This window comes from Toxotes jaculatrix, chromosome 13, assembly GCF_017976425.1.
Source record: "Toxotes jaculatrix isolate fToxJac2 chromosome 13, fToxJac2.pri, whole genome shotgun sequence".
NCBI lineage: Eukaryota > Metazoa > Chordata > Actinopteri > Toxotidae > Toxotes > Toxotes jaculatrix.
Window position 1 is genome coordinate 18298770 of NC_054406.1, and position 24322 is coordinate 18323091.

The following is a 24322-nucleotide window of genomic DNA, read 5'->3' on the forward strand; positions in this document are numbered from 1 at the left end:
AACAGATTAATTCCTCTTGCTTTAGTGCTGCTGAATAATGAATTCCCGGTAATGATTTTCCTTCCCCTGAAATGAATATATTGCATTACAAATAAAGCTCTTCAAGAGTTATCATCTTTACCTTTAAAGGACATTTTGCAGTAACTGACTCCTCGTTCCACACAGACTTAAAGTGAGCTAACTTAGTGTCTGATGGATATTGACATCCAGGGAGATCGAACCTGTGACCTTCCTGTCATCTCCCTGTTACAAGATGAACTCTTGAACCATTAGGCTGCCCCGCCACTTAAAGAAACCTCAGTGGTGAATATTGTAATCCATATTCGGTCTCTTCGAGAATTTTCTGCCTTTACAAATTGTCTTTTCCCATATATCTGACATTGTCCAGGGGATTTACTGTAGCATAGAGAAAGTGAAGCAAATCTTCTGCTAAACAGTCTTTGTTTTCCAGCTTCCCTCTTAGTGTTCAAACTTGTTCTGTTTGTACACCTCACCCCCAGAAAGTATGCCTTTTTTTTTCTTGCTTTTCAAGGCTGATGAGGCAGTGAAGGTAGAGCATGAAGGGAAATTGAGGATTTTGCTAACAGCAGTCTTCTTCATCCCCACAGATCAGTTGTCTAAACTGGGCAGGCAAATCCTCTTCCCATCGCTTTCCTCTCACTGCTTTCAGCAGCATCTTTGATCCACCATAACAAAGCCTAATGGCTCAATCACACTCCTACAACCAGGAACACAACTAGTTCAGCTTCCCCTTTTCCCCATTCTCCTTTCCCTTGTGTTCCTTTGGACAAAACTTTCATCCATTTTAAACATCTGGTGTTGGTTTTCATGCTGAACAACTCAGACACTTTTTTTTCCCACGTTGTTACTTTCCACTAAATGTGACAATGTTTCCTTGACAGTGGAAAATGAATTTCTCATGTGGTCACATGGTGTTAAGTCAAAGCACCATGTGACCACATGAGAAATAACATGGGAATTTTTTTTTTCCATTTTGAAAGTGGAGTGCAGCATTTAAATATGCTTCTCTGACGTTCTTGGGCAGTTCATCCCCTAATTGAGGATGTCACGGGCCCGTAAAGCTCCATTAACAGCTGACTCCATCGTTTAAAATGGATGATTGTGAGACTGCACATGCTGGATTTCTGGGCCTGTGGGTGTTGCTCTGATAAATAAATCCCAATTAAAGTCTCTGAGTGAGATCCTTTTTCCTCATGTCATCTTCATGTTTGGTGTTTCTCACCACCCAGAGATCATCTGTCCACATATGAAGACATCATGCTTTCCTTTGTTTTTTTTTCAGCCATGACACCCATTACATTACAGGTACTGTATTTGGTAACTGACTACAAAACGGTCTAATGGTGCTTATTGTAGTTGTGCTTCATCTTAGATTTAAATAATTCATCATTATGATTATTATGATTGATGATCATAAGGCTTTTTTGGTGGCCCCTCTGGCACTTAGTGCCCTATGCACAGTGTGTGATGCATATATTGGTTGCGGTGGCGCTGGTCTACATAGCTCAGATAATCCACTGTATGCTACCTACTTAGCATTAGTAGCACCTAGCTGGAGCATTTAGTGGCTAAAGAGCAACAGATGTCCCTCGGGAGTTGGTGGAGACTAAAGTCTAAAGTGCTAAAGTGAGTGTGGATATTGGAATTACATTTGGACTCCAAATAAATGCTTAAACAATGCGAAAACATTTATAAATAACCAACTGTTTGCTAACATGTTTTCAAATTCATTAGGTGATAATATGTGAATTTTGCTTTTTTTTCTGTTGCCCTCACAACCGGTAGCTAATTTGGAGACAATCAGCTGCTTCTTTTACATCCCAAAGTCTAACAGATTTGGGCCTAATATTTCTGCCCCTTTTAACCTCAATTCTCACAGCTGCATGAAAATGACACGAACAACAGTGTTAGTGTGACACTAACCGCAGTGTTGGGGGGGGGGGGGGGGGGGGGGTCCTAATGATGAGATTTCATCTGTCCATTATGATTATTTGTTAATTGAAGCAAGCAGTGAAAAGCATTAAGATTCAGACTACCTGAACACTACAGGAGGGTTAATCCATGCAAAGCAACATTTCAAGAATATTGGAGAACAGCTTGGGGCTGTGTGGTGGATGCTGATGCTATCATACTATCATTGTTCTCCTGCTTAATTGCTGTGGCTAATGGCAGGAAATGAAATCACCCACTGAAGACCAACACGCTTCCCACAGAATAATTACTGATGTTGACCTTGTGCCTCTCTCTGGTATGTAAGTGCACAATGATAACTCTCACCACACACTCAGTCACTGCATATCGTGCACTACTGCAGACCGCTCTATTAAGCTCTCACACATTAAAGACAAACAAAAGATGAAAACCCAGTCACTGACTTGACGTGTTGTATTTGTTGCCATTGTTAGAAATGAAAGTATTTGTCTGATAAAACCTTGTTGACATGATGAGGCACTGTTTGTTACATTGGCTGTCATCTGTTCTGTCATGTTCACATAGTTTACAAGAGTAAAAGCATGACATTTGTGCTCTGCGGCACTGTGATAGTAGGCCACAGCACAAAGCTTAATGGAACATGTCAAAGTACTAATATTTCTGAATTCCCTTGCATTTACTCAGTTATCGATTGCACTTTTATATTACTTATCATTTTCATTGCTACAAAGTCGTGTGCAGACTAGTTTTTCACTGCAATTTCACTTTTTTGTTGTTTTCTTTGTAATCTCCTCTTCTAAAACTTTATACCACAGATGTGCACAGCATCTGGACATGTGTTTACATCCAAGTACACACATATAGCTTATACAAAACAAAAAAAAGTAGAAGAAGAGAAGTTACACTCAACTCACAGTCAACTTACAAGCTGATTAGTTGATTATTTTGCATGAGTTTGACAAAAAAAATAGTTATGTTCTATGAACATTTACAGGTAAAATGTATTAGTTACATTAGAATCAACATTAAAAAAAAATGAAGGACATTCCATTCCATTGACATTATGAGACATATACTTACTAGCTGTCTTGAATATTGGGTAAGAGGATTCATACCTCTCTCATTTCTGTATGCTATGCTACAGCCAGCAGCAGCTGGTTAGCTAAGCTTAGTATAAAGTCTTGAAACAGGGGGAGACAGCATGCACCTAGCTGCATCTGCATGTCTGAAGCTCATGAAGGAACATGTTATATCTCATTTACTTACTCTGTACAAAGTATTGTTCTCAGCCAAGACAAAGTCCTGCTTATGAATGTGTTAATTAGAGAGTTTTAAACTGTGGGCACTGGTAGGAGGACTACTTACGGAGGCACACAGGCTAGCTCTCAGTCCTTATACTAAGCTAACTGGCTTCTGGCTGTATATTCATATTTGCCATAAAGACATGAGAGTGGTATCAATCTAACTCTTGAAAAGAAAGGATGTGTGTTTCCCAAAATATCAACTATTCCTTTAAAGGTAAAACAATGATCCAAACCAGAGTAAACTAATCCCATCTGAGCCTTGTTTATCTCCTAAAAGTCTAATCTTGACAGCGCCCTTTACCGTAGAAGCTTTGGCTGCTGCTCCAACTCACAGGGTTGATGCTGTGTGTGTATGTGTATGTGTGTGTGTGTGTATGGCTTGACCTTGGGAGCACTGCTGGATGCCATTGATTTGTTTACCTGTGCGCTACTGACAGTTTCTCATTAGGTTTCTTTTGCACAACACTTCCAGGAGAGGAGACCAGAGTCTGCACTTCACAGCCGACGATGCATGATCAATGTACCTGATAGACTGGCGCTGGCAATATAATTCTGTTGAATGGCTGTTTAATGGATGTGAGCGCTCCATTTAGTAGCCACAATAAGGTGTCTTTTGTGACTGAAGCTGCATTGTGGGGCTGTATGAGGAGGAAAACAATATCTTGAAAGAAGGGCTTTGTTGAAATACTTTGGAAGACAAGAGAGACTGCAGGAGAAATTTAGCTTTATTCCAATGTTAATGGAGAGTATTGAAATTATTTTCAAAGTGTAAGAGCAAATGCAATTTGGAAATATTAAGGCTTTTTGGCAATATTCTTTCAGATAGCATGCATGCAGTTTGTAGAACCTTTTAAACACAAGTAAAAAGGGCGACACAATGACGTGAAAACAATTTCCTCAGTATTTGTTGGCCTCTTAAAATTCTGTTCTCATTTTGTTGTGACCCATTAAAACTGTTTGCTCCAAACACCTCCAAATTTGGATTTAAACACGAGAATGCTGGATCTCTGTAATGATGCTTTTACCCACAGAGCTGCACAGTGTACATTGGGGCTGCTGATGAATTAAACAAACTGCACCATTCACAGCAAAGCTTTACGGCAATTAGCCAGCCTCTGAGCATAGGCACAAATCCCTAACTCTTACAGCGCTTTATTTCCAACCCACCTCTCATTCTAATAGGGCAGAAAAAAAAGCCTAAAATGTCCTCTGCTCTCATGTGAACTTCTCATATCGGCTTAAATAATTTGACATGGTCACAAGGAGGCAGTGTTGTCACTCTCCTCGCAATCCTCCTGCCACCACCTAAATGTGGTGACGGAAGGAATCCACTTATTCAAGGTGTTAAAAGCGCTCCTGATTTGCCACTGTAATCCAGTCCATTTCACAGGGCCAAAACAGAGTGGAAACATGGCAAAGTGTCCTCGCTCTGGGATCCCAGCCCATGCTTTCCCTGTGACACGAAGTGACACAGCAATCGGCTTGCGGACACATCAAGGTCTAATTACTCCTCAGGTGACAAGACCCCCATGACATCCTCTCGCTGAAATGGAATTTCATGAAGACTGAAAGCTGACAAGACAAGCACTTCCATTTAAATCAGTTGGGATTTACATCAAGTCGCCAGGAAGAAGACGGCAGTGCTGATTAGATCCCTGCTTCTTGTTAGGGGAGGGAGAAACATTGATTCTGAACAGAGGAGTGTGCAGACATAATAGTATGGGTGTACATACCATGTATGACACCCTGGGGTGCTGCACAGCCTGTCTAGTTCAAGGTGTAGTCAACATCATATTTAACGGGCAGGGACAGGCCGTGGGGCATGAGAGGGGGCAGCCACTCTCTAATGATCAAAATAACACTTTGTCAATGTAATAGCCTGCTGTTCTTCATCCTTTACACCCAACCCGACAGAACATTTCTCATAGCTTTGTTTTCACCAATGCTGCTGCCCCTGTGGTCGGCTGTGACTTATATAAAAATGTCGCCCCCATAAACCATGATTATTTTCATTTCAATTGATGTATTGCAATCACTTAACGATTTCCCATTGAAAACGAGTGTCTTGAGGAAGACCTATAGGCCTGCAACTTTGATTCAAACATCAGTGACAATGTGAGGTTTTGTTTACGTAGACGGGGAGCAACAGATGGCAAGCATATCTATAAATAAGTCTCTCTTCTGAATAGGAGATTAGTGCATTTGAGCTGGTTTTTAATGGTCTCTGGGAGGGATTAAAAAGTAAGCTGATTCATAATGCGTTTCTCTTTGCGGTGAATCACTCATAAACAAGAGTCTGGAAAGACTCGGAGGAAAATGTCTCCAACATGCTTAAGACAGGAGGATGACACACATCTTCACTGCATGGCTGCTATTTCAAGAATCTTGCAATGTTACCAGGTGCATCAAATTATTAATGAAAGCATTTTATAGCCTTACTAATAACATGCTGTCTCTGTTTCCTGCCTGCATGTAGATTGCTATACACCCTTCAACTCTTCGACCCTGCAGACCTCACCAAGCATATAATTTTTTCCCATGCACACACTATATATATGATGCTATTGATTTATATATTTATGTGTATATGTATCATATACTTCAGTGGTGAAGTGGTTATTCCGAAGCGCAAGTCAAGCCATGAAAGCAAAATAAACAATGGCCCATTCCAAAGTTCATGGAGGATAAAATGTTGATAAATACATATAAAGCCATCTTGGTTTTAGCCTCTGGGTCACATTTTCTCCAAGTTATTGAAATAGAATGAAAAAAAAAACTCAATTATATAACCAGTGCTGATCAGCCTACAGATAGCCGCCCACCTGAGGCTACCTCAGCATCCTCCACAAATATTGACAGAATTCTTATCTTTTTTTCCCTTATTTTCTTACAAATATGAAGCTTGTACACAAATCCTGTTTTTCCCATCTTTTAAATACCCTAAACTCACAGAGACATTTTTTTGCATTCAGTGTATGTTTCCAGGAACTGCAAGGCTCGGGACGCCTGATAAAGTGGATTTGTGGCTGTATCTTTAGATATCTGCTGTCTGGATAAACTCCGTATCTGTCTTTTAATGACACTGGTGTCACGGTCTGTTCTCTGTTACAAAACTGGAGACTCACCAAGTTTGGCTCTAGGAGCGATCAGGGCTTTATGTGCCTGTGTTTTCTAAACAACAAGCTTTTCCTATTTAATGAATTCATAAACACGCCTGGGAGAAAAGCATGCTTGACCTATGAGAAGGTGAATGGATTTCCTGAGAACTATTGACAGCTTGTCCTAACAAGTAAAAGCAACCTAAGGAGCCATGCAGTCCTAATCAATTACTTAAATGAGTGAAGAGGACAATTATGTTGCCTCCTGAGATGTTCCTGTAGCTGTAATGACTGATCTGAAATACAGCTGGTCAACTGTCCCTCTATGAACATACATCATCTGAACATCTAAGCTTTTTAATTCCATCTATAATCTATATTCATAAGTTCAGTCAGCTCTTACACCGCAAAAACATACTGGATGACTGAGTCATCTGCTTCATCTGATAGATGACTATGGTTCGTTCATAGCCAGATTTGCTGGGGGATCTGTCACCAGTTCTCAGAGGTCATTTGGATGCCCCTTGTGTTTCTACATTTAATGTAATTATGTGTACAGAAAACACTGTAAAAATATGTGTCGAGTAGGTTTAACCCTAAAACAGTTTGTCAGGTGACTCACTGTGTCTGTCTAGATATTCTAACAGCATTTTTCATCAGCTACAGTAATGCATATAAAATACATTTCAACATAGTGCTGTCCGTATGATGTCATTCTGGTAAATCCTTTCTGTAATGTTTGAAAATGTCTGTTGAAAAATGATCTGATTAAAAAAAGGCCTATTAAGACCTATCAGACTTTTTCCAGATGAAGATGAATAATGGTGACAGTAAACCTTATTATGCTTTTCTGGTTTTCATTATTATTTTTTGCAAAGCAAACATTAAGCAACTTTTATTGAATATTTTGAAGCGAACATGTCAAATCAGTGAGGTTTCAGGATGGATGGTCCCTTTAAAGCTGAAAAACAAGTTATAATCTCAAATGCCAAGGCCAGATTACCAGCCTGGCAAAGCAGGCAACTACTCTTGGGACCCAGACCTCAATGGGCCCCCAAAAGTCACATGAGCATAAAAAGCTGTTTTGTGTTTTATCAAGTAGTATTCCAGTATATGAGTATTAGTATTAGATCTGGGTCAGATCTGTGTGGTCACTGAATCAGTTTGTACTCATCTCTGTTATTATGAGCTGTCATAGAGGTTTTGGTGAACAATGTCAACGGGGACATCACACAAATAGGTTCCAGCTTTTTTTAAATTTAATTTAATTTTTTTTTTTTTTTCATCCAAAGCAGTTTCCAAAGCTTCATATTGTACTGATGTGCATCTTGAAAAGCACAGGAAGCTACAGTGAGATGAAAATGTGTTATGAACACCACACACGAGCTTTGTCGGTCTTGATAGTGGCTGATATCAGATGCAGGTGCTCTGCCCTGGCTCGGTGTTTGTGCACTGGCGCCTCTGCTCATGCTGAGTTTATGATAATAATATGGTAATGGCGGGACTCAGAACCGCGGACAGCTCCGGCGCGTCGCCCCGCCCCTTCCACTGGCTGCGTGTCGCGCGCGGCGACCAATAGCTGCGGCAGCCTCAGTTTAGCACTGGATACAACAGAGGGAGCTTCAAAGAGCCTGTTCGCCCAGAGAGGAGAGGGAACCTCCGTCCGGCTGTGATGCGTAGCGGGGCTCTGCGGGCTGAACAACACTTCGATGGGATAAAACCTCCTGGTCGCATTTAACCGGCTCTTTGGGTGTGTGTCTTCCGCGAAGACTGAGAAATGCTCTTGTAGCGCGAGCGCGAATGACATTATCGCCCGCGTTCTTTTTTTCCTTGCTTCACGCAGATATTTGGCGGTGCCCGAACTTGGAGCCGTTTGGACGCTGAGAGCAAGTTGTGTGTTTTTTATTTTGATTTGCTTGAACTGCATTTGAGTCGTTTACTTGGAGCCCAAAGTCCTGGACGACATGGGGAGCGAAAAGTACTTGCCGGAGCTTATGGCAGAGAAGGACACGCTGGATCCGTCTTTTCAGCACTCCCTACGGCTACTGGATCAAGGTAAATGTCCGTGGCTAATTACGGAAGTAAACAGTTCAAGTGTGTGAAAAGTGTTCAAGTCTACAGCACAGTGCTCGGCTTTAACGCTCGGTGCTGGGCTGCAGGCTACATGACACCACCAGCCCGCCTACTTCAAGTTAAAAATAAGAGGTTTGTGGGTCTACTCTCAATTTCCTGTTTGGTCACACTAACATAGCGAGGTCCTTTCAGCGTCGTGGCAGTTTTGCCAAGTTGTTATGCATGCAGCAAAGGAACCATAGCCAAGACAAAAAACAAACAAACAACCATAAGCAGCCTTTTGCCGAATGTACAACTCAGTAAAACAGGGCAGGTTTGACTAAAGACTGCACCTGCTCTGTCAGTCAAGCCAGAGGATACAAACTTTTCATTTGAACTAGACAAACAGGGTAACAAAGGACTACCAATAATACAATTCTTGTTATTGATGGCACCTCCATATGATTTTTTTTCTTACTGGTTTTAAGTGGCACAAACAGAAAATGTTGTAGAAATTTGTGTAGAACCCCCCCCCCCCCACCCCCCACCCTTATTTCAAATGGCATCACATGAAATTGTAGCTCTCATTTTATGAATGAAGGCAGCAGTGAAACCTCCAAACACTGAAACCACTTGACATCCCAGTTTTCAGGCTGCAGTCATCTCTATCCCATGCAGACATGTGTAAGCTGCGTTTGCAAGTAGTGGAATAATCACACTCTTATTCAAATGTACATGTGTTTCCTCCTTTGAAGAAGTGGACGTGACTGAAATGGAATTTTGAACGGATGGAGCAGTAGCAGCACTCGCAGACGCTTTAATTAATCCGCTGCACAGCCTTCTGCTTTGAAGCTGTCGGAATTTTGCAAACACTTCTTCAGACGCAGCCCCGTGGAGCTCCTCATGTGGGAAGTGCACTGTTATAGCATCCAAGTGCATCCTTCAAGTACCACTCATGGGCTTTGTCTAGACTCGTGCAGGCTGTTGTTGGCTTTAAAGGTAACAGACAAGGAGTATTAGTTCACTGTAAACAGTTCTGCTGCTATGTAACTAATTTTATTGAAGCTCCAGATGCTGCTCCTGCACCAAGCTGTTTTCAGTTAGACAGCCATGTCACTTCTAGCTGCTGCTTCCCCAAACTTGGGACCTCAAAGGGTCCTCAAAAGGGTTCCAAAGGGCCTCTAGCAGCGTGAGGCATGATTTAATTTTAATGTTGTTTACTTGCCAGAGTTTACCAAAGTGACAAACAGAATTACTTTTTTGATTGTGCTGTCCCCTTCTGAACTTACAGTATACATATACTGCTACTTTAGGGCTGCAGCCAATATCTGTTTTTATTATTGATTGATCTGCTGATAATTTTCTCAATTAATTGATAAACCATTAAGTGTATAAAATGTCAGAATAAAGTGAAAAATCACCATACAAATTGTTTTGTCTAACAGTCCAAAGCAAAGATATTAAAATAGAGAGAAGCAGCAAATCCCTACAACTGTGTAGCATGCACGTGGAGATATTTGTCATTTTGGCTTAAAACACGACTTAAGGGATTAATTGTTTATCAAAAGAGTTGGTGGTTAATTTTCTGTCCATTGACTATATCGTTAATTGTCTAATCGCTTTAGCTCGAAGTTTATCACATTATCACATTTGCAAAGATCTTCCTCTCTCTTATAATCAGATTGATTTAGGTTAAATTGGGTTTTGTGATCAAATTAGTTGTATTTAGGAGCTTTTTTGGGAGATCTTGCTATGTCCTCAGATGGCTTACATATGTGTGTGTGTGTATATATAATGCACTGGTTTAAAAATGTGGCACGTTCTTCTCTGTAGTGTAGAGAGTATATAAGACCCATGACTCTGGTTTTAGCCCTTAGACAGTATATCATGACCTTTTAATATTGCGATGTGTGAAATATAAAATACTTACAGAATCACCGCCCACTGTTCATTCAGTGTATGTTGGAGTTATATTAATGTTATGACCCTGACAATATCAGTTGCAGATTGGAGTCTTGTTTGAAAGAACAGACTTATGTTAATGCATCTTTCAGTGAGCTGATTCCTGTACTGTAAGGTAAATTCATTCCAGTCCGTAAGGCAGATAAGGCTTTGTTTTACTCAGCACTTTTTGTTATCAGCTGGTTTCGTTACTCAAATCTGGGTTAGTCTCTCTTTTTTTTTTTTTTTTTTCTTTTCTAAGAACACATATTCCCGTTACTGATAGAGAGAGGACCGGAGCACTGAATACTTAATGCCATTTGAAAGACACTTACCAACCACTTTCTTGACAGTCTCTCTCTTAGAGTCCTATGTCCACACTGCAGGTCTGTAGAGTTACAGCAAATATTGGCCATTTCCCAAATACGGAATAAAAGCGATGGAATACTTAGAGTTTGAGTCAGGACAAGGCAGCAAAGACTTTCAGAGTAAATGTTCCTCCTGTGTTTTACATTCAAAGAGTTTTACCTAACACAAGTTCCTGACATAACGGTTCCAGTAAAGTTAGTTTGTAATATTTCTGGTGGGGGCAAAGATTGCAGCTTGGACAGCATCGCAAGCAGCAGAATTAATCCGTGACATTTTATGAAGTAAGCAGAACTCTGTGGTGCACAGAATTTGGCCGAAACAGTCTGCCACAACTCCAAAACTGTAAATACTGTTATCTCTCTCTCACACAACAGATGGAACACGATGCAGCTTAATAGAGCACTTCTTCTGCCATCTTGCTGATGAGTTCTGTACTTGATTATGCAATTGGCAGGGGATGCAGGGAACAGAGCTAGAGTAACTAGAGTTACTGCATGCAAACGGCAAATATGAGATTACTCCGGGTCTGGAGAGACTTCCATTCAGGAGAAATTAGGGGAGCATTGTGTTCGAAGCTTGGGGACAGGGCAGGCTGCTTTGATAAGTCTGGGCCGTTTGCAGAGCTCTTCTCCCACAAGGACCATATCTCTGCCCCTGTGACAAGCCTCACATACAGTCAGCCAGCAGCGGACACTTGGAGCTGGAGAAATATCTTAAGCCAAAATAAGAGACAAACAGGACCAGCAGCCTACATGGAATGAAAAATCCTCAGCAGCATACCAATGCGTGGCTTCTAGGTATGGAAAACACCTCGGGTGACATAAAATGCATCTGTTATTTACATTAAATCAGTGTAACCCTACAGAACATGGGGGCATAAGGGCTGCAAGTAACACATTTATTTTGTGAGATATATTTATATATATTTGAGATTGTGATTGCTGACAGAGGGCAGCAGGCCATTGCCTGGCCTGCTGCCCTCTGTAAAAAACTAGTATGTTGTTCTTTTTGCTAATGCAAAATGGAGAAACCCTGCACGTCACTGCACTAAAGCATCTGAGAAGTAATGTGTGGAAAAATGGTGGTAAGGCTGTTTGCTGATTTTGTCAAAAAAGTATTTGCCTTAATGTAATGTTAGCTCATCGCTCAAGTGAGCCAGCAGAAGCACCGCATATGAACGAGAGCAATTCTGCAGTGTATGTTAGGCTTAGGCTGCTTGGGTTCTGTTTGAATTCATTTGTGCAAATTTTGTGTTCGCTCAAAATGATTCGAACTAGAATTTTTTTCAAAATGTGACAGCATTTGATGGCGTTTTCTAGTCAAAATTCGGGAGGAGCACGAGGTGTGGTTGAAGTCACCCCCCCAAAAAAAAACAAATGAGCGGACCATGAGCTAAGATTGAAGAGTTAAGAATGAAAAATGTGCATCAAAATTTCCCCAGAATCAAGGCAACATCTCAAAAGCATTATTGATTAATGACTTAAATATCTGCACATTGACTCCAAAAAGCTAATTTCTTTAAATAGGCGTTTCAGTCCCAGTTGGAGCTTCATTGGGTCAGAGTGTTTAAAAATGGTCACCATGCCTGAATATATTCCAGTGGGCTGAGAGGCTGTACGATAACAGATGTGGTTCAGCATCCTAACCACTTCTCAAAACAAATAAACAATTCAAGGTGTATACAGTGAAAACAAAAATACAGTGCAGCTACAATCATATATCAAGTATGCCAAAAATATCTCAACTAGATAAAAAATTAACCAAAATCGTTGTAAGTTACATGAAAGGAAACAATAAAACATTGTAAATGACAGAAAACCACACACTCACTCTTCTTACCACGGACTAACATACATGTATGTATGTCATCATGGAGAGACTGTGGGCAGCTGTCAGCGTCACTGCTTGTCTTTTGACAGTAATGCTTTTTAAAATGCTTTTTGTCTTGTACCTTGCTGATTTTTGGAGTCAGTGTGCAGGTGTTACTCTTTTCCTCAGTGCTGATTTCCAGTAGTCTTGCACCTACAGTACTTCAGACGTGTACAGCCTTGCTCCTTTTGATTCAGGTTTTTTCTCTCAGCTAACTGAATCTGTTTAGGCTTTTAGGATTGAAGCGTTAGACTGTATGATAAAAAAAGCAAGAGAATCAATTACATTTAGGCTCATGCTTAGTTTGATAGTCTCTCATCTCTCACTCCCTCATCATGCAGACAGAATGTGAAAAACACCTCCCAGAAAGACTTTTGTAAACAATGCCAAGTTAAAAATGTAAAGTGTCTCTGTGCAGCAGATGCATTCTGTTTGTGGAGCATGTGGATGCAGAGCAGCGTGTAGCCCACTCTGAATGTTTCAGGACCTCTGGCCCAGTTTGGACGCTGTAGCCTCAGTGCAGCACATAAGCTCCATATCTAGTGCTTTTTAATTGGACATTCCACAGCAGGAGCCTAGCACAATGTTTGCATCACATTAACAACCTCAGTTAGAAATACAACAACAACAAACAAAAAAAAAACATACACTATCAGTCCACACCGAGCAGGTGCGGAGAAGTATCCATATTTCAGACATGATGCCCCATTGTTAATTCATACATTTCCATCTCATAAACAGAACAGAGGGATATTTTTAGCTGTGCTTGAGGTTTGCCCCAAGTGATAGCAGTTCCTGGGTTAGAATGCCCAGAAGTGAACTAAAATAAGCTTTGGCATAGGATCAAAGGCAGAGATATCGTTTTGTTGGGGAAACAGTGTTTGATAGCGATAATGATCTGTGGATCCGCGGCTGGCTGACACACTGAGCCACACAGCGAGGTGCAGGCACAGCCACAGCGCCGAACCCGGGCGAGGGCTGACCGGTGATTTGACCCGCAGATGTAGTGAACTTACAAGTGAACCGTAAGAGGGCAGACGGGGGAGCTCCAGGAACCCGCTTTGCATTCAGACAAGCGGTGGAAGGCTGCTGAGCGGTGCTGTGGCTAAGAGGTGTTTGCAGAGCTCTGCCTCTGCTTTTGCTGCAGCTCCCACTGGAATCCAGGGGGTGAAATGTCGGCCAGAACCAACACAGGCAGACTCCGGCCATAAAACCTAACAGCAACTCGCTTACAGATGTGATGAGTCACATGGCTGCATTGATTTCACTGCTAACATGTTCTCACATGATATGGAAGCAATAATGAGCCAATGATGCTGTCATTTAGCTCTTTTCTCCCTTAGATACTCCACTTGATAAGCTTCAATATGGTTAAAATGTCTAACCTGGGATAGTAATATGAGCCATCTGTGTTCCTTTGCATGTAAACAAACAGACACAGTAGTTATCAATAAGAAGCACTCAAATATATCATAACAGTGCTGGAAGAAAGCCATGTGCAGTCATGTTTAGCTTGGATGAGCATAATTGACCCTGTCTAACAACTGGAGAGCAGCCAGAAAGGAAAAAAAAGGCTGAAATACAATAAACAATTTAAAGCTTGACATTTACTGTGAACACAAAAGTGTCCACAGTACATGGGGAGAAAATTGGCTGAAAGTTTTAATTAGCTTTCTAGTAAGATATGCATTTCAGTTTGTACTTTACAAGAGCTAGTTCCAAAAATACTTTCTATCTAGTACTGTATGAAAAAAGAATCAAAAACTGCCAGGTGGTGAAAGTTGGCATTGAAATCCTGGTCTAATTCTTCTTTAGTCTTGCAAATACATGTTTTGATCAGACATTTCCTGACTTAAAGTTAAAGTAGAAACAAATATGGTTATATTATTCAAACTAAGGTATTGTAAAAAGTACGGTTTCAGAATTGTTACCATAATTCAGACAGAGTCCATATGAACAGCAGTGGTTGTGTTTAGTAACATCTCACTCTCCCTAAATGGCTTGTTCTGGACTTGTTTTTTTGTTGGGTTTTTTTTTTTGCTCAAAACCAGTGTTTATTAATTGCATTTATTCCTCTCCAGCTGTTGGTTCATGGGTCTTTTATTGCGTCTCCATCACCGTCCACGCAATCCCATCACCATATTGCACGAGATAGAGTCTCCACCTGGTGCAAAGCTTGCCTTAGGCTCAGCTTGTTGATTTAATGTTGAGATTGTCAAATTTCCATGTAGAACATGCTGCTGCGGTATAAATGCTGCATTCATATTTAAAATGCCACAAAGATGTGCATTTTCTTCCTCCACCTGCATGCATACATTGCTGAAGGCCTGCCTTGAGCTGTCTGCTAGGATGGCTATCCAGGAGGAGACTATCAATTAAAGCAGCCAGCCAGAGCAGCTTAAATAATGCAAACTGCACTTGTTTAGGCAGGAGTATGCTGAAAGCTGATATTCCACATCTCTGGTAAGGAGATCATTTAGAGGTGTGTGTTGCCAGGCCTTACAGGGGGATATAGTTTTAAATTCTTTTTCATATTCGTGCCAGTACAACAAAATAGCTTTTTTTGATACCTTACTCTGAAGTTTTTCCACAAAATCTTTATTTCTTTTTCAATTAACAAAGAAAGATAAAGTTCTCACATGTTAAACCCAAGCAGCTACACAAGAACATTAAGATTTAAATAGGCATAATCTAGACTATAAATGTTGATGTTTGATATTTCTTGATAAATTGTGCTAAAACCTTTTCCTTGACCAGCCAGTAGTGTAGATCTTTATTTGCAGGACAGATATTGAGAAGATCCCATACATCACCTCAGCAATACAACCTCTGCTTTAGCCTTCCCTGCATCACTTATGGATCCATTAATCATCATATTATTGGATGATAATGCTCTGCCGCGCTGCCCAAGACAGGACGCAGACAGACTTGGATTACACTGGATTAGTTGGAAAACCAGAAGAAACCGCCAGACTGTATCAATCTGTTGACTGTGCCTGAGGCTGAGAGACAAAGGGAGATGGGGATAGAAAAGAAAGAGAGGGTGGGAGTGGGTTGGCAGGGCTGGACAGAAAGTAAGAGTCTCTTTCCCCTGGGAAAGGTTATTTGTAAGGGGATTGTACCAAAGTCAGTTACAAAAGGAAAAATGCAATCTTGGTGGGGAGGAGGGCAAAAAATGGAAGAGTGGAATGGAGCTGGAGTTGAAATCGAAAAAAAAAAAGAGGTTATGGGAGTACTGTTGTAGATGTGTTAGTGATAAATAAAAGAAGTTCAGATGTCTTAAAAGAAAATATAGAAAGTCCCAGCTATTGTTGAACCCTGCTTTCATACCACGTACCTCAATCCCACCGTCGCTAACTAAAACACATTTTCAGGTGAATCTCGTCCATGACTAACTCACCGTCATTACTGCTGTGATGAATGACAAGTGTAATTTCTCACTCCTTCGAAGGACAGGAGTGGTGTAAATTTATTGCTTATTCATGTTTGACACTGTGGAAGCTTTCCACACACATCCTGCTCTGCACACTCGCACAGTAACATCCTTTTATAATAAAAGCGTTTTATTTTCGTTTGAGATTCTGCAGAGAACGACAAGTGTTTTCAGCTCAGTTTCTTATTTTCTTCACTAAACAGCACTAGTACAGTTAATATTTGACTTTGGAGTCTGTTTTTACTTGGAGGGGGCCTCTTTGTGCCCCTGCCTTGATCTCCCTGTGACAGCCACCGCTTCCCTTTCCCTCTTCTTTATTTATGTCGTTTTGTGTGGTTGGCACCTCTATAGAGAGGATTGCACTGGATTAGCTTCTCCGCCTTCCCAACTGATCCGATCCATTTTGTGTAATCCAACTCAATTTAATTATGTTTATCGTTCCACCTCACTGGTGCCGAGGAGAAGCAGCACACCTCTACCAAGATAAGCCCGGGGACCTTGTGCCTTTTTGCTGGCAGAGTGTCTGCCTGAGCCTGTTGCTTTATAAACAGATGGTGTAAGTCACCTACACTCTCAGTAAATACTGTGTTAGGTACACTATTATGTTTCAGAGCTCCCCTCAAACATCACTGTGACATGGAAAAAAATATCCATGGTTGAAGATCATAACCTCAATTTTTTTTTGTTGTTATGGGAATTTGTACAGTTTAGCCCCCTCTGATGTTGGGAGAATTAATGTGCCCACTCTGTATACAGTCCTCTTTATTACTTCTGTGAGTCTAGTCCTTGGCATTAGATATCAAAAGCTCACAATAAAAGCATAAAAATAGTTTTTCAAGCACAGTAAGTTCAGTTCAGGGGCTCACAGCTCATAGCCCCGGCCATATTGGAAATCAGATTTTTAATCCGTGTGAATGTAGCAGTTGTGCAACAAAACCAAAACTAAATTCTGTTGCGAGATTAAATGTATTTAGACCGTTCAGATGCTAACATCAGTATCCCTGTATGGGTGAGAAGTGCCAATCCAGTCTCAGGCACTTGTCGGTGTAGTTGAGTGCACTGAGCAGCAGATATTACAGACCAACAAGTAGTGAGGATGAAAGGAAAGAATAGAGCCTGCTCTGTTTTCTGTCTTGAATGCAGCTCCGTCATCTGCGCCTAAGGCAGCTGAAAAAACTCTGTTGTTCTAATACCCTGGGACTAATCTGTTATTTTAGACCTGTTCTGTTGTGAGGAAAAAGTCTGTTTTTGTATTATTTTTTTATTTTTATTCAGCATTTTAATGGGCGAGTTGTGCTGAGATATACAGCACTCTTTTCCAAAGGAACACTGTGACTGCATGTCATATAGAACATGCATATTGCTGCTCCCATTAAGAGCAATAAAAATAAAACAGGATCAGATTACATTTTTTCTGTCATCAAACGTGCCGTTGCTTCAGAACGTACCCAGGCTTTTTTTACGTTTTGCAAAATTTATTGTTGTAGATTTATCTTTAAATGGATAAACTGCCTCTTTATGCCCATTAATCTACACTCACCAAACCATAATGACAAAATGAAAACGTGTTTTTAGAAACTTTAGAAAATTTATCAAAAATCAAATAGCAAAAATGAGTTATTTACAAAAGTATTCAGACCCTTTGCTGTGTTCAGAACTTGACTGAAATCCACCTGTGGCAAATTGAGTTGATTGGATGTTAGACAGGGACACACCTGTGTATATAAGGTCCCACAATTTACCCTGCATGTCAGAACAAAAACCAAGCCATGACGTCTAAGGAACTCTCTGCAGACCTCAGTGATATAATTGTGGTGAGACATTGAGCAAGTGTCTAAAATCATTTCTAAAGCTCAGAGTGTTCTCAGGAGAACAGTGACCTCAATAATTTGGAAATGGAAGAGGTTTGGAACAAGTTGGTCGTCTGGCCAAACTGAGTAACCAGGCAAGAAGGGCCTTGGTCAGGGAGGTGACCAAGAACCCAACGGTCACTCTAACAGAGCTTCAGTCCTCTGCAGAGACGGGACAACCTGCCGGAAGGAAGACCATCTCAGCAGCACTCCATCAATCAGGCCTCTATGGTAGAGCAGCCAGACAGAAGCCAGCTTGAGTAAAAGGCAAATGACAGCACACTTGAAGTTTGTCAGATGGCATTTAAAGGACTCGGAGAACATGAGGAAAAAGACTGATCTGATCTGATGAGACAAAAATTTAAATATTTAAGCAGAACTCCAAACACTATGTCTGATAAACACCAGACACTGCTCATCACCTGGCTAATACCATAATACCAGGGTGAAGCACGGTGATGGCAGCTTCACAACACCAGGGACAGGGAGACTGGTCAGAACTGAGGGAAGGATGAATGCAACCAGATACAGAGAGGTCCTCGAAGAAAACCTGCTCCTGATCTCTACAGAGATCTGATGATGCCAGATGACAGATGCTTCCCATCTGCCAGGAAGAATGGGATAAACTGCCCAAATCCAGGCTCTGAGAGGCTTCCCCAAGAAGACTCCAAGCTGTAATTGCTGCTAAAGGTTTGACTGCTTCTGCTGTTAAGTACTGAATCAAAGGTTTGATTACTTTGGTAAATGTAAATGAGATTTAAGTTTTTGATTTTTCACAAATTTTTAGCAAATTTGTGAAAACACATTTTCACTTTATGATAATGGGTTATTGAGTGTAGCTTTGAGATTAAAACTACAACCCATAGTGTGCAAGGGGTCTGAAAACTTCCTGGAGTCACTGTATATGTTAATTGTCATTTTGATTTAATGGAAAGAAACAAAACGTTTCCAAACGTCATCATTCTTTCATAAGTAACCATTAACGGCATTAATCTTCTTTGGTGTGTTAAGTATTGAATATCCTGCTCACCTTTTGAAAACAGAAAGAGAAGCACAGGCTTTGGTGGCAGTGGACATGAATCTTTAATGAGCAAGGGCGGTGGGATATCAGTAAATGAAAGTTAAGTGCATTTTCTGGGTTTTTGGAGCAGGAAAAGTTATCCTGTAATGTACTGAGAGAGGAGGAGAGATGGATGCTCATTTACCACCAGTGCCAAGAGACCTTTCCTCATGTCCTGCTGGGCTGCTTGCTTCGCCGTGTCTCCAGTCTCTATTTTAAGAGCTTGATATTAAAGCCTAATTGTGTTCAGAGTTTTTAGGGACATCTCCCTCTGTTTCTTGTGCCCTTTTTTTTCTCTCCTATGTCATGCCAGCAAAATCTTTAAAAATAGAAAACGATGCAAAGCACGATTTGTAATTTGTTTAGAGTGCCTGCTTTAAACCATACCTACTGAATAATCCCATCTTCTCATTTCCTTTAATACAGCACAGCGACCAGATGCAACATGTATATTATTTTTCGCCAGCCTGTTAACGGGTCACCGCTGTTGCAATTGGCTGTAAAAACATTCATTAAGTCTTATTGGCAAACCATAAACAAGGGGTCAAACCAGGATATATGACCCTCATAACAAGCCCAGTTATTCACTCTCCCCTTGGTAATAAAATCGCACTGTTGCTGCCGTCTCTTTGACACTCCAGCTGATGGCTCATATGTGCTCCTTCACTGTGCCATTTGGCAGCACTTCTTGTTAAAGTTTGACCTAGGATTTGCCCAATAAGAGGCTTGTTAAAGTTTGACCTGGAAGTGGGTCTCTGTCTGTCTGTCTCCTTGTTAAATCTCTGCCCCTGTCTCCGCAGCCATCATTAGTCTGTGGGAATTGTTTGGCTATTGTATGGAGTCTATTTTTTTTTTTTTTTTTAGACTAAACAATGGCCTTACAGCGTACTGTGAGGAGTGCACAGCTCTCACAAAAGCAACAGATTGGGGTTTTAATAATACAGACCTTTATTTAAAAGGCACAGCTGTTGTGCAAGCAGAAATTATCTGGGCTGAACCATAGAACTGCAGTTTTGTGTTATTTATATGTTGCTTAATACTGAAAAAAGAAAATGTTTTGATATAGTAATTTAACAGTATTTAAGGAAATATAATTATTTCAAAAATAATTATACTTGTTCCCAATGCAGTTTTCTTTGTGCCAGGACTTTCCTGGAGTGTTGAACAAGACCGGATGAGACAGCTGCTTCGTTTGAATCCATTAAATAACACTTGATCATTGGCACGTTTTTCAACACTTATCCCCCCTTGTTGTCTTGGTCACATTTGACTGATTTAAAATCCTACAGCTCATAGTTGTGATGGGAATGAGTTAGGTGAAACTGCGTTAAGCATTATTTCTCATCACTTCATTTTACTGCAAGCTGCCAATTTTTGTGATGAAACCATTAAATAAACAAGGCAGAAATGTTGAATAAAAAAGCCAGCGTTATTCTATACTTTCCTTACTCTCAAATACCATGAAAGGAATAAAACGACAAGAAAAGACTGGTCGGCCTTAAGGCCACTGTGTTCTTCTACTGAGGACAAATCCTTAAAAACATGTCATAAATATATAGTTTCATTTAAAAAAAAAAAAAAAGCTTTTCTGAAACAGCTGGGCATTGTAGTTTTTAGCAAACGTTACTCAGACAGGAGGAAGTAGTGCATTTGTCGGGGACTATTTCCAGCTGCGGATTAATAGCATTTTGTCCTCTTGTGAGTTTTGATGCCTTGGTATGGAATATGTGGGACAGAGGCAAAATTAGCGGTTGTGTGTGTTCATGGTAACAAACAGTGAGGCTCACTGATGTGTTAGTTTTTGGACAAGAACGGAGATGTACAGCACCGAGGGACAAGATGTATCAGGCTCTGGGTACACAGACCATACTTATTAGTAGGATCAGTTCAGTGCTGGTTTTGGTCTTTTCATGGACTTTGTTGACTATAAGAAAAATATAGAATATAGAGTGTTTATATAGCTATATTCTACTCTATACATAGAATGTCACTAATCGTATGCTTTGTGTATGCAACTGAAATTATTCACTTAATAATACTTTGTATTATTTTACTATTATATTTTTTTTCAATTTAAAGATCCAAATTTTTAGATTTGTTTTTGTAAAGCTAAAACTCCAGTGGCTGCAGCTGTAGCTATTTATTAGGCAATTAATTCATTAGTGATGATACCAGAAGTATCACAGCTCAATTCCTCTCTGTCACATGTAATGCATCTCTGGCAAATATGATTGTAATTACAGCTAGCATGCAGTCACACAGTTGACGCCTCCTGAGCCGGCGTGTCGACAGGAGGCTGCAAGAGGTGAATGGATAGAAATCAAGTTTATAGATCTGTGGTTCGCATGCGCCCACCCTTCCACCAAAGGGCCGGGGTTTTAATTGCTGTCTGACCAGGGTTGGTTCTGTGTGAAGATGGGCCACGTTGATACGAGAAGTAGGGGGAAGGAATGGTTTTCTTTTTCTGTGGTTGTTGTATTGACAGCTTCTCATCCTGGAGGAGCTGATAAGAACATGGGATCCAGGGAGACACACAGAGGAGTGGATTGCATTTCAGGGCCAGGAATCAGAGCTGTTTTCGGGGACGAGTGAGCCTTAGTGGTCCTGTGCTGGCATATCCAACGTCTGAGGACATGACAGTGGGTTGAAGTCTCAGAGAGGTTTTACTGCAAGGGACAAAGTGCGGGAGCAGGTGGCTCACATGAGCAAAGAGCTCATAACCTTGTAACATAAATGAAACAGCTGCGTGCACGAGGAGCATCGTATTCAAAATCAATGAGGGAAAGTGCATTGATTTACACAACAAAACACAAACACGGGACCTTTTCTGCTCGTTTTATGTTAGGTCATTGTTTCAGTGCTGCCTCATTTACTGTATCTTGTGTTCAGAAACAAAGGAGTATTCATATCTGTTCCCCATTTTTTTCCAGTTTGGTATACTGTCATTAGTTTGTCAAATTATTGAGCTTAATTAAGTTTTTATTAAGTTTTAATGATGGAGAGATGTGAGCACTGCAAGTAATTATAGAATAATTTGTGAGTCAAACTGTGTAGTCATTTTGTTGTTATGTAACAGTATTGCTAACAAGAATTCATAACCCATCAGCGTTAAAGGCTGATATCTGTAATTTTGTATTGTGTCTGCGGATAGTTGATTTTTTAATTTTTTGCTAGTGTTGTATCTTTTGTGCTGTTTCTCATCTTTGAGTTTGACCCTGTTTATTCCAATAGATGACACATTCATTCCATTTTATTCTTTTCAAGGTGGACGTCATGAACATAAAACTGTGTGAGACATAACACTGAAAGATAATCGAGGTTATTAACAGAATAATTGATTTGTGGAAGTGTTTTGGATAAAATATATGATGTGAAGAAAATAAAATGTCACTGCAGACGTTTAGACCTACTCAGCTGCGCTCTGGTCAGGGAGGAGCCCTCATATATCAGAGCGGGATCACATCACCGATCAATATATGATGTGTAATAAAAGCCAAATATCTGGGCATACACATATCTAACCCTAAAGTGACATCACTCCAAACACTTGACTTATTCCTCCTGTTACTCCTTTACACAATGCCTCTGAGACTGGAGAATCTGCAGCGCTGTAGGACAAATTGCATTATATGTGTCATAGATCTCACTGTCAGAAGTACATTACCCCCACTGAGCTGCTCAGGTCGCCCAGTGAGAGATAATTGTGACCCCTGCTGAGAGGGAAGAGCCCAACTTACAGGAGCCACTTTCCGTTCGTCACAAGGCACTCGTTTAAAGCCTTTCCCTTCAGAGTTAAAGTAGTAATCCTGAGCTCAATTCTAGGATGTTTTTCTTATAACCTTTCCATTTTTAGTGGCTGTTACAGTTAGCAGTAGGGGCCCTCGGCAGATTTCCAATTCAGTTTTCCCATAGGTTTTTCAATCCACAGTATGCAGAAATTAGTCTGTGGTTCGCATAAGGATCTACGACCTCCTCTGTGACGTATTTTACCTTAGATAATACCTCAACTGTCTGCTTTATTAGCTTTATATTTATATTAAAGTGCTTCAAATATGACAAAAAAGTGTCTCTATATTGGATTTCTTTGTGTGCAAGAGAGTATATTCTCCATTTTTTTATTTTTTAAAAAATGCAAAACTTCCATTTGAAATCTGTTGCTTTTAGTTCAAAAGTAATGTATTCCTAATACTCCTGCTTCTGTTTTGTATTCATGAATAACACTAAATTACCTGCATAATACAAGCGTGCCTGAAGATGATGTTGGTGTATTTTTAGAATTAGACCAATATTCACTGAAAGATTTTTTTTTTTAACTATTCACTTGCATACCTGGATTTTGATGTTGTAAAATCTTACCCATGGTTTTATGCATATTTTTTGTATGACCCCTGGCTTATGGTAGCTAATGTTTGTACATTTTAAGTAGGTACATAGAGTACATAGAGTTTACTGAGTTATCGCTGTTTCTGCTACTGTTACTGCTACACTCAATAGTAGCATTTACCATTGAAATGCACAGGCCATTTGAGTCAGCTTAAGCAAAAATTCCACAAGCTTGGTTTAGAAATGATGTTTTTCCCTTTCAAGAGCACTTGTAGTTGCCCAGTTATGACTTTTTTCTTTTGTCATATCGGACATAGTGAGAAATTTCTTCTACAATAATTTTACATCTTACTTGAAAATGCAAAAACATCAGGTTGTTTTATTATTTAACATTTTTCAATTTACAACAACTCACTTTTCACAACAAGCTCACAGCAAAGCACATCCCATGTGCTGCTGTAGGCCACTTTCCCCTCGCACTGTAGCAGTATTTTTCAGTTCCACTCTACCTACTGTTCTCTCCGCATAACACAAATAACCCCCCTGGCAATCGGGAGTGTCTGCCTCATTATCATATTTATTTAAAGTATCGTATGACCCATTTCATTCCAACATGGGTTCCTCTCGTCATGATTGAGTAGTCCCATATTTAAGGGTAGTCTCCGGAGATGCTGCTGTGCATAATGGGAACATTACTATTAAGCGTAGTCACAGGCCTGTCCTTGTCATTAGAGTGAAAAGCGAAACACTTGTTCTGTTCCTAAGTAAGCATTGTTTTAGGTTACAGTGACTGCATTATTACAGATTACTGTTACAAACTGCAGACTGTAGAAAAGGAGCCCTCGAACTTTTTATGGAGGGAATGCTGGAAATCCAACTCACTTAATCAATGATCTGTCATGTAAGCAATACGAGATCAAATACTGAATATGTTTGCCTGGTGGCTAGTGATGTAGTATACAGATGTTGGTGAAAGGAAAGGCCTGCTGTGCTGCCCTTTGTAACATGACCACTCTAATGGACCACATCTGATGAACGGCCATAATTGCACCAATAACGCACAGAGAAAT

General features: G+C 40.4%; 1 protein-coding gene across 1 annotated transcript in view; it reads left to right on the plus strand.

The window, feature by feature from the left end:
* The first annotated feature begins 8319 nt into the window (after positions 1 to 8319).
* Positions 8320 to 24322, plus strand: part of khdrbs3 (KH domain containing, RNA binding, signal transduction associated 3) — an 87932-nt gene continuing 71929 nt past the window's right edge. The window contains exon 1 of the mRNA XM_041053761.1: positions 8320 to 8410. Coding sequence (XP_040909695.1) covers positions 8320 to 8410 — 91 coding nt within the window. The remainder of the gene's footprint in view (positions 8411 to 24322) is intronic.